This window comes from Monoraphidium neglectum (assembly GCF_000611645.1).
Source record: "Monoraphidium neglectum strain SAG 48.87 unplaced genomic scaffold scaffold02128, whole genome shotgun sequence".
NCBI lineage: Eukaryota > Viridiplantae > Chlorophyta > Chlorophyceae > Sphaeropleales > Selenastraceae > Monoraphidium > Monoraphidium neglectum.
Window position 1 is genome coordinate 50 of NW_014011500.1, and position 10,334 is coordinate 10,383.

At 68.0% G+C, this 10,334-nt stretch overlaps 3 protein-coding genes across 3 annotated transcripts; 2 read left to right on the forward strand and 1 right to left on the reverse strand.

The window, feature by feature from the left end:
• Window positions 1-286: 286 nt before the first annotated feature.
• Window positions 287-2,739, reverse strand: MNEG_9961 (hypothetical protein; the record flags this gene model as incomplete). Its single annotated transcript, XM_014041565.1, has 7 exons — window positions 287-328; window positions 480-497; window positions 841-909; window positions 1,260-1,354; window positions 1,631-1,879; window positions 2,016-2,172; window positions 2,683-2,739. 7 exons carry the CDS (start codon window positions 2,737-2,739, stop codon window positions 287-289), a joined length of 687 nt encoding a protein of 228 aa, XP_013897019.1.
• A 464-nt stretch (window positions 2,740-3,203) lies between these two features.
• Window positions 3,204-4,712, forward strand: MNEG_9962 (hypothetical protein; the record flags this gene model as incomplete). The annotated part of the gene is made up of 5 exons (XM_014041566.1): window positions 3,204-3,261; window positions 3,395-3,485; window positions 4,030-4,096; window positions 4,326-4,435; window positions 4,670-4,712. The coding sequence occupies 5 exons, from the start codon at window positions 3,204-3,206 to the stop codon at window positions 4,710-4,712; spliced, it is 369 nt and encodes a 122-aa protein (XP_013897020.1).
• Window positions 4,713-6,895: 2,183 nt separating this feature from the next.
• Window positions 6,896-10,235, forward strand: MNEG_9963 (hypothetical protein; the record flags this gene model as incomplete). Its single annotated transcript, XM_014041567.1, has 7 exons — window positions 6,896-6,937; window positions 7,176-7,579; window positions 7,769-8,310; window positions 8,652-8,791; window positions 9,030-9,368; window positions 9,631-10,068; window positions 10,158-10,235. The coding sequence occupies 7 exons, from the start codon at window positions 6,896-6,898 to the stop codon at window positions 10,233-10,235; spliced, it is 1,983 nt and encodes a 660-aa protein (XP_013897021.1).
• Window positions 10,236-10,334: the final 99 nt, after the last annotated feature.

Consider the following 10,334-nt stretch of genomic DNA (forward strand, 5'->3'; position numbering starts at 1 on the left):
CTGCCGCCGCCCGCCGCGCGCGGGCTCGCCGCCGTGCCGCCGCCGAGGCTGCCGGCGCTCACGCGGGGGCTGCGGCCAGCCGCACCCAGAGCGGCGAGCGAGGTGGCCGCGGCGGCGGCGGCGGGGAGGGGCGGGCTCTCGAGCCACGACGCGTCGTGATGCAGCTGCTGCGCGAGCAGGCGCACCAGACCGAGGGTGCGCGCCCCCTGCTTGAAACCATCGTCGTCATGGCACAAAAGGTGGAGGCACCTGTGCGCACGATTCAAACAACGGGGCACAGCCGGCATTAGGGCAGCTGGTGCTGAACGATGTAGGCGGCAACAGCCGTCTGCAGGCGCGGGCAAGGCGGAAGGCGCGCGTGCAGCATGCCGGGGCAGTGGCGGGAACGCGGCGGAAGCGCGCCTGAGCAGCTGCGCAGTGATGGGCCTGAGCTCCGGCATCGCTGCTGACTGGGCCTGGTAGATGCCTGCAAGCGTCACCAGCAGGGGCTGGACGCCCTGCGGGGTGGGTTGGGGGGTGGGGGATGGTGGCCACCACATGGTGGCGCCGAGCGGCGTGGCGATCAGAGCGCCCTGTATGCATGGACCCGTCATCGCGACAGCAGGCCAGCAGCGGGGCTGGGAGCTTCAGAGGCCAACCGGCCTCTGGCAAGGTTGCTTGGTGGCGAGCACCAAACGACAGCACGGCTTCGCGAAGCTACCAAAAGTGAGACCTGTTGGCAAGGGGACACGCGCGCACCCCGGGACCAGGTGACAAACTCGGGTCGCAACGTACCGCTCACGCGTTCTCACACCGCGACTTTTAGTGTGCCTGTTTCGCGAGCCCGCCTTGCCGCCCCACCTGCTCCCGGTACAGGTCCTTGTAGGCCGCGTCTTCGTCGGCCAGGCCAATCAGCGTCCACACCAGCTCCTGGGGGGACGGCGGCAGTGGAGGGTGGGAGAGCGGTGAGGTGGCGGTGGGGTGGCAAGATGGTGGATGTGCTGTTGGAACATGAGGGGGCGGTGAAGGCGAAGAGGGCAGGGAGGACGGGGAGAGGGGGGGGCGACGGTGGCCGAATCAGCGCATCTGCGCAGCTTCGGCCGCACGTTCAGGACAGCCAGAGAGACGCGCAGCAGGGAGGCACAACAGCGGGCGCAGCCTGCCAGCCTTGACACGCCGCGCAGGGGGCATGGCCAAGAAATTCCTCGCAGCCCGGATGATGCTGACCTGGATGACGGCCTCAAGGCCTGCCCTCGGCTCCCCACCAGAATAAAGCGCACCTGCATCAGCTGCAGATCGCACAGCATGGCCGGGTTGGTCAGCGCCACCAGCAGCGCCTCGAGCGTCCCGGCGCCCTGCAGCACGTCCTTGTATTCTGCCCACATGGGAGGGATGACATCACCAGTGAAGGAGGGTGAGCCGCGCGACGCATGGGGGGGGGGGCTAGGGAGCTGGCATGCGCACGGGGGCCAGCCAGCCATCTGTTGACCACGCACCGCCCAACAAGCACCAGGCCCCTGCCGCATCGACGGCAACACCCGTTCCTGCCATGGCGCCAAAAAGCGGCAGCCGCCCGCCCTGTCGCTGCACAGCAGGGCGCGTTTTGGCTAGCCCTTGACCGCTGCCGCAGCCGCACACGCGCCGCCCGCACCCAGCTTTGACGACAGCGCTTGCAGCACCCCCGCCACGTGGCGTCGCGCCGCCGGCGTCACCAAGCCGTCCCCCTCGCTGACCAGCAGCCGCAGCAGCTGGCGCACAAACGGCGACTCGACCGCGCGGTCCGCGGCCGCCTCGCTGCAGCGGACGCACACGACCAGCAGCGCGAGCGCGCGCTCGGTGCAGGCCACGGGGACGGCCGACGCACCGCCCTCCTTGCCGCTCGCGGCGCGGGACACAATGTCTGCGGAGCGGGCGTCAGCGCGCGGCGCGTTGGGGCGAGGGAGCGCCGCGGGCGGGCGGCACGCGGCGCTCGGGACGCGTCGCAGAAGCACACACTGCACCTGCTGCCAGGGCGGCAAGCGTCCGCGCCCGCTCACCCAGCAGGGCGGCGGTATTGCGCCCCGACGCGAGCTTGGCGCTTGAGCCGGGCTCTTTCTGCAGCAGCCACACCAGGAGCTGCAGCGCGCGGTGCAGGCCGCGCCAGTCGCCCTCCGCCGCGAGCTGCGGCAGGCGCGCCGCTGTGCTGGAGACGATCTGGCGGAGCAGCAGGGGCATGGCCAGAGATGGGTGGGGCAGGGGGGTGAGGCTCGCGCTGGCCGCGGCTCCGGTGGCATGGGGCTGTGCCAAACGTTGTGTGCGCCATGCGTGCTGCGCTTGCTTGTACCGTCGGCAGGAAGATTATGCAACATAGGAGCACTGCCGGCCACCCCTGCGAAGACGCCAGATGCTGTACGCGCTGCCTTGTCGTGTGTTCGGCTGAAATTGTTTGGTGCAGCACGAGGTGGAGGGAGGCCGCTGTGCGTGCCTGGGTGTCGGCCGACACGGGCGCCGCGGTTGGCCGCCCCGCTCTCCCCACAGAAGTCTCTATCGCACTATCCTCCATGATAAGGTCGCAATCTCTGATGGGAACACCGGCGAGACAGCCGAGCCCTGTCTCAAACGATGAAGATCAGCCGAACTCCATTGCCTGGTGTGTTTTAGCGTAGTGTACAGGTGTACGAATGCGATCTCGTGCGTGTTCTGACCGGGTTTGTGCCTACGCACCTGTCTGTCAATGAGCAGCTGGGGGCCCAGCTTCCTGCCGCGCAAAGCAACATTCATTCAATTGGGCTCAGACCGATAGCATTGCGTGATTTTCTGCCTGTCTACAGCCCCCTCACAAGTTTCAATTACAGCACAGACAGATCAACCCCTGCTGTCACCGCCCGCGAGCAGCTCATCCCGGCCGCTTCTCCGCGACACAAGCAGAAACATCCAGTAAAGGTGTGCGTTTTGATGAGTGCGCGTACTGCGCGTGGCCAGTTTGCCGAGCCTGCCTGCCTCTTCGCGAGTGTTCGACAGGACGTCCCACCCACCCAGCCTTGGAGCGTGCGTTCTCTGTCGCGGCGCATCCTCCTTGCTAAAATGAAAGCTATGCAGGTTCTCGGACGCCTCGTAGCATTGTGGTTGCGAGGCGACGACGCCCTGTGCGTCACGCCCACCGAGCCACCAACTTGACTCCAGGCTGCTCAACCCCCTACCATCGCAACAATCTCCCAACCGTGAACTTGCATGGCAACGCGCAGATGCCGCAGAGCAAGTACAGCCTCTTCATCGACAACATCAGCAGCTCGACGCGCTCGGGTGCGTGGGTACATCCTGTGTTGCTTGCTTGGGCTCGCTCCGCTCGCCTCGTAGCTCCCCCGATGCGTCGCACGCATGTGGCAGGCTTCGCGCACCCACCCCACCCCTCCTTCCCCCTCTTGCCTTGTCGCAGCTGACATCCGGTATGAAATGGAGCGCGCTGGCCGCGTCCTGGAGGTCATTCGCGACCCCAAGGCCCGCTGCGCCCTGGTCGAGTTTGACAGGTAATGGCCCCAAGTGGAGGAGTGGCAGGTGTTTGGTGCGGGATCGCTTACAATGTGCAGGGTTCAAGGACGGCGGCTGCAAGGTCGCAAGGCCAAGCATGCACAAATCTTTGGGGCGTTGTGCACGAGATCAGGGCTGTACGAGTCTGTGGCTGCAGTGGAGTGGCGTAGTGTGTGGCGAGTGCCATACCGTCGTACGCGCCTGCATGCCAGGATGGGCGCCCAGAACGCTGCCCCTGCGCTGCCACCTGGCCAAACGCGCAGCGGCGGCACCTGAAAGAGACGCCCGAGACTGCATCCGCACCCTGCACCGCCGGTAGCGCGAGGCCCCCGCCCCGTCGTCGCCAAGGTTGCCGTCCGCCGCGCCGGCAAGGACCCGGCTGCTGTGCGAGCGCGCATGCTGCACTGGCTGAGTTCCGTGCCGCCGTGGGCCCCACGCCGCCGTGCGGCTTCATCATAGGGCGGTTGTGGCCCACAATTTTGTGCCCGCTTGAACCTGTCTTCATGCACGTGCCTGGCTGTCCCCGCCCTGCCCCTCATCTAGGGCTGACGACGCCAAGTATGCATGGCAGAAGATGGACGGCCTGAAGTTTGATGGCCGCACCTGGAAGGTGCGCGCTCATGTGCTGCTTCGGCTGCCTTGATCTGTGCACGGTTGATCCATGTGCCGTCCCTGCTCTATCTTGCAGGCACCTTGTTCCACTGGGGCTTCTGCTGTGTCATGTCTGTGCAGCCTGTGACCCGCAAAGCTGCACCAGCCCTCTCCGGTACTTCGCTTGTGCTGCTGACATCAGCAGCGAAGGTCTGACATGCTGTTGCCTCCTTACTATCACTTCCCAGGTGGACTGGGCCAACGACAAGGACTTCGGCTTCTTCGAGAAGAAGTGGACCGAGGGCGGCCTCAGCAGCAAGCGCGGTCGCTCTCGTAGCAGGAGCCGCAGCCCCTCTCGGTGAGTGCATAAACCGGTGCAGCTGGAGTGGTGTCGGGGCCATTCGCTCAACCAAATCGGATTGCCCCCCCGCTATCCATGATCTCACAGCCGCTGGTGACTGCTGTCCAGTGACTGGACCCGGAACCATGCGCGCTAGGCAGCCGTCGCACGGCAGCTGCCCTCATCGCCCTTGGGCGTCCCGCCCTGCCCTGCCGCCTTCGCCGCCCATGCCGTCTCGCCTCTGCTCTGCAGTGGAGACTCGCGTCAGCTTTCCGACCAGACGCCCTACGAGTGAACGCATTCCCAGCGCGCCCTTCCTCCTGGCTTGTCTCGGCGCCCCTGTACCTTTTGAGCTAGTGACAAGATTGTATCACCAAGATCCCAGTGCAGTGCACTGCCCGTTGCTGTGCAGCCGAGGCATTGACGGTCCCTCGGTGTCTGCCCTGTCCCAATATTCGCAGCAGCAGGAGCCCGAGCCGCACCCCTCCAGGCACGCCGCGCGACGGCGAGCGGGCTCCCCGCAGCCCGTCTGCCGCCAAGGCTGGGGGCCACGGGTCCGACGGCGATGACACTGGACGGGCGCGCTCGGCGTCTCCCGGGGCGAGGCGCGAGGACTGAATTCTTGACCCGTCGCCCAACAATTTGCCATGTTGGCGTAGCATTTGCAAGTCCAAAAATGTGAGAGAGCTCTGGAGTGTTGACAGCATCTCGGACAGATGGCGTGCTTTTCTTGCCTGGTGCTTGCAGGCGCCCGTGCATGCAAATGCCCTTTGATACAGGCATGTGCATATCCTTTGACACAGGCATTCCCCAGACGGTGTCTTTGGTGAGGCCGGATTGACTTGGTAGCCCTTGCAAAACGTGTTGGTGTGTTGCCCGCATGCCAACACGCGGATCGCTTCCCCAGGGCGTCAGTCCCAATTAAGAGGACTGATGTGCTTTTTCTTGCTGCTGTCCAGGCATGTCTGATCAAATGTCGAATACGATGTAACCATGAATTGCAATGCATCTCCGAGAGGTTTGGGTGAGGTGGCGCGCAGTACGGTTGGCAGGGGACTGGGGTTGGTATGCACAAATGCTGGACGCGGGTGTGGGGGGCTGCGGCGCGGCTCAACGCGCGCATTGAAAGCCTCGCAGTGCTCCCTGCCGTCATCCTTCTATCAAATCAAATCAAAGTACATTGGGTGTTCGGAGGTGTCAAGATCTGTCGGATGGCCACAGAACATCTTGTTTTGCCCGGGGGTGATTTGAGGGTTGACCGCAACACGCCTGCAATGACCTCCGCATGGCCAGGCTCAGAAACATTTGACCGGAAGGATCAGCATGGTCAGAGTGTGTACGTCGCTGCAGTGCGGCTTTCGTGTTGATTGGCATTGGCCTGCGGTCGTGACTGCTGGCGGGACGCTGTCGCAGACGCAGCAGGTTCCGCCAGGTGACCGGCGGGTGCGGACACTCGAGCGTCAACATGTCACTAGCACGCCCTCTCAACATGCATCTGGGGCAACACGCATCGGTGAATCTTCTGATGGTACCTCGTGCATCCTTGCGGTGTGCAAGGTTTGATCTCCGCCGAGGCACGTGCATCCATCGCACGTAGAAAGCCTTTGATAAGCAGTTCATTTGTACCGCAGCCGATGGATGCGGACAGGGGCAAATGCCCAAAATAGTTCGTGAGACCAGTGGACGTTGGTCGTGTAATTAGGCGCCCCGAGGAGCATGTGGTGCTTGATACTTCTCCTGTTGATGAGCGGCGGCTTAGAGCACCAAGCAGCGGCGCATGCGGTGAGCGCCACGCTCGGTCCAGGTTGGGGCGACCCGCGTGCGCCCACCGAGACACGGCGCCAGCACGAAGCCTTGGAAAGTGCACGCGGCCAGCATCTGCATGTTGCAAATGCTACATATCATCATGCACAGCGCAGCAGGTGCCTTTGGGTTGCGTGTGGTCGCAGCGTCCGAGGGCGGCTGCCGTTTGCGCCAGCGCAACGTGCACCACTGCCGCCCGCCGCGCTGCTGGCCGCAGCCGCGCTCGCGGTCGTCCGCGCGGCCGCCGGCGCACTCGCGCGCCGTTCGCCGCGCGCCAGTTGTGGAAAACTGCCGCCCTTTTCCTTCTTCCGACTGCAGGCACGCCCGGCGACGAAGATTCCGGACCACCACGGGCCTGGCGTCCAGCAGGCACCTGCACGGCAGCTGCGCCAGCTCGGCTCCGGCGCTATCGGCCTGGCAGGCAGCCTCCTCAACGCCAGCCTCGCCCTCGGCGGCGGCGTAATCAGGGGCGGCGTGCAGCCGGCTGGCAACGGCAGCAGCGGTCGCAACAGCAGCGCATCCGACGGGGATGACGGCGGCGGTGCTGCCGAGGCAGGCAGCGACGCATCCGAGGGCGAGTCTGCGGCTGGGAGCAGCAGCGGCGCGGCCATCGGGCGCGGCGGCCTGACTGGGGTTGTTGAGGCCTTGCTGAATGGCTCGGCCGCAGCCGCCAACATGTTTGCCGCGAAGGCGCGCCAGTGGTCGATGGCGCACGGGGTGAGCGGCGGGCGTCAGGGCCGCGCCGCACGGCCCCTTGGGCGCGGCGCCCGTCGCCTGTCCTCCGCCGCCATGCGCTCTGCCTTGTTTGCGGATGAACAGATCTGGTGCAGCTGAACAAGAGAGAGGTTCTCCAAGCCTGCTGCGCCGTCTGCTGCCGACACTCCCTAGCGCAATGGCTCTCCCTCGACTGCCGCCGCCTCCCTGACCGTCCCTTGTCAATACTCCACGCCTGCAGGATCCCATCCCGGACGACCAGAAAGTTGCTTACCAATACGCACCCGTCCCTACAGTTGCCAAACCTACCAGCAGCGATGCCACGGCCGCCGCCGCCCCTGCCGCGTCCGGCTCGGATGAGGCGCAGGCCGGCTCAGACGCGGCGAGCGCAAAGCAGCCCGCCAGCGCCACCGCGGCGGCGCCCGCGTCGCCCTTCGCCGCGCGCGCGCAGCAGGCGGCGCCGCCGGCGCCGCCTCTGCCGCCGGCGTTCACCGCCAACGGCAGCCTGACGCCCGCGATGGCCATGGCGGCGCAGGGCGCGCAGCAGCAGCCGGCCATGTCGGGCTGGGTGGTGTGCAGCTGGCGGCTGTCAAACATCACTGACTACGACAAAATGGCGGAGCAGTGGAACGCGGCGCCCGTCAGGTGAGGACGCTGACTCAGCGCAAGGCACGCGGGCGCGACCGGAGCGCCGTGAGCGAGAGGAGCTCCCTTGCATGCGTCCTTGCTGCCGAGGCGCGGCTTGCGACCGTGCCGTGGACCCGGCCAACTTGGTGCTCTAACGTGCGTCCTCGTCCCCTGCGCCTGCCACCCCGCGCCCCTCGCTCTGCGCAGCGCCATGATTACGAAGGAGGCACAGCTGCAGCCGCAGCAGGTGGAGGTGCTCACGACGGCCAACGTCAGCCTGGGGCTGCAGTTCACGGGGGTGTCCTTTGGCGCCGACGCTGGGAAGACCGTCAGAGCCCTCAAGGCGGCGTTCGCTGACCTGGCGCTCGGCTTTGACCCCGAGATGATCCAGGTGTCCCCGACACAGGGCGACGACGACGGCGACGAGAGCGGCGGCGGCAGCGGCAACGTGACGGCAGGCGGCGTCCCCGCCGCGCTGCGGCAGGGAGCGCAGGGCGAGGTGCTCGTGCCAGACGCGCTCATGGCGAGTGTCGGCAGCGCCGTCGCCCCCGGCGGCGGCCGCCGCCTGCTCGCGCCGCGGCGCGCGCGGTGGCTGCTGCAGGCGGCGCCGGCGGCGGCTGGGGCCGCGCAGCAGTGGGGCAGCGACGCGTTTGCGTCGTACACGAGCCTGTCCCCCAGCAGTGTGCGCATGCTGATCAAGGCCCTCGAGCTCAACTGCGGGGAGCTGGCGCCCGGGGACCCGCTGCCAAGTGAGGGGGCGGCGCCAGCGCGGTCGCAGGCGCGACCGGTCGGGCCGTGGGGCTTGTTCCTCCGGTGAAGCGCACTCGGCCCTCTTGTCAGCTGCAGCCCTTGGCGCCGGCCACGCGGGGTCTGGGGACCGGAACTCAATATATCACCCCTCTCGCGACGGCGTTGCCAAAACCTAGTGCCTCACGCCCTCCAGCATCCACCCCTGGCCCTCACCTCGCCGCCACCCTGTCGCCACCCTGCCGCCACCCCACCCTCCCACTCCCCGCCGCCCCACCCTTGCTCTGCTCTCACCCCACCGCCACCCAACCACCACCGCCACCTGGGCCTGCACCCTGAAAAGGCAACTGCTCGTCCGTCTTCCGCTACAACCTCGGGAAGGCCGGCGTGCCCTTGGACGTGGAGGGCTTCCACGTGACCCTCATCCACAACCAGTCGGTCACCGTCAACGTGCACCTCGCGGTCGGCCTCACCAAGGGCCAGGTGCGCACGCGCGGCCCTCGGGTCGCGCCTTGGAGCAAGGGGGGACGCCTGTGCCCTGCGGCTGGCCCCTCGGCGCCCTTGCGACAAGAGCGGCAGGGGGCGCCGTCCAAATTCGTTGCGCTCATCCCGCAGTGCACGCCACCTCCTCTTTCGTTTCTCATTTTGAAGGTTAGCAAAGCCCGATGCGCGCCGACAGCGCCGCGGCCCACCTGTTCTACCCCTCCCGCCCCCAAACCAGGTTGCCGGCACCACTGACGAGCGCCTGGTCGGCTGGCTGGGCGACCCCAGCAACTGGCGCTCCCTGCTGACCGCGGCCGGCCTGGAGGGCGGGCCGGACGCCTCGTGGCTGCAGCGGCCGGTGGTGATCATCACGGACCCCTCGGCCATTCAGTCAGCGCAGCGCGTAAACGTGGCGCTGGCCGTCGGCCTGGCGGTGCCTCTGGGCCTCTGCGTGGCAGCGCTGACCGCCGCGCTGGCGGCGCTGATGCTGCGCAACCGGCGCGGCGCGGGCGCGGGCGCGGTTGCGGGCGCCAGCGCCGCAGCGGCGGCTGGCGGCGGCGGCGGCGACGGGCAGCAGGTGGGGCCGCTGGCGGGGCAGGCGGGGCGGGGCAGGCGGGGCGGGGCCGGGCGCAGGGCTTCCCTCGTTCCCTCACAGCAGCCGCGCCTGTGCCCGGGTGCTCAGCGCGCGACAGCCGACTAATCCAGCCCCCTCCTCCCATGCTGTCACGTGATCCGCGCGCCCGTCCCGCCCGTTCTCCAAACTACTGCAATACACCACCCCTAAAATCCTGGCCCCACGCTTCGCCCCGCTCGCCTCGCTCCCCTTTGCGCTGCCGCAGCGCACCAAGGTCGTGTCGGCCCTCGCGACCCGCGCCGGCGGCGCGCCGCCCGCCAAGCGCCGCTACCTCGCGCCCGCGCTGCCCGTCTCCGTCGCGGGCGTCCAGCCCAGCATCGAGGAGCTCGCGGCCGCAAACCTCCGCGGCGCCGGCTCTGCAGCTGGCGGCACCTCCGCGTCGGCATCCGCTTCGGCGCCCGCGTCGGCGGGCAGCTCGGGCGCGCTCCTGGCCGATGCCCCGGCGCGCGGGCTGCCGGACGGTTTTGCTGGCGCCGCGCTGGGCGTGCCTGACGCGGCGGGCGACCTGCGGCCGCGGCTGCAGTCGCTGGGGGACTCGGTGACGTCAGCGGTGAGGTTTGAGCTGGAGGAGCACGGCAGCGGGGTGCAGGAGGGCGAGAATGAGGGCGCTGACGAGGCGGGCGCTGACGTGGCGGACGACACAGTTGGCGCCCGAGAGCAGCGGCGGCAGCTGCAGCAGCAGCAGCACGCGGGCGCGGGCGCGGCGCCGGCGCTGCTCGCGCGGCACGACAGCGGCGGCGACGACGGTTCCGCCCTGATGAGCCGCCGCACGACCGCGAGCGGCAGCGGCAGCCTCGGCGGCGCGAGTAGCGGCTCGCTGATCGGCCGGGCGCGGCTCGAGTCGGTGGACGGGCCGCGGCGGGGGTCGCAGCTGGGCGCAGACCCGTGGCCGGGGCCCGTGGAGCCGGC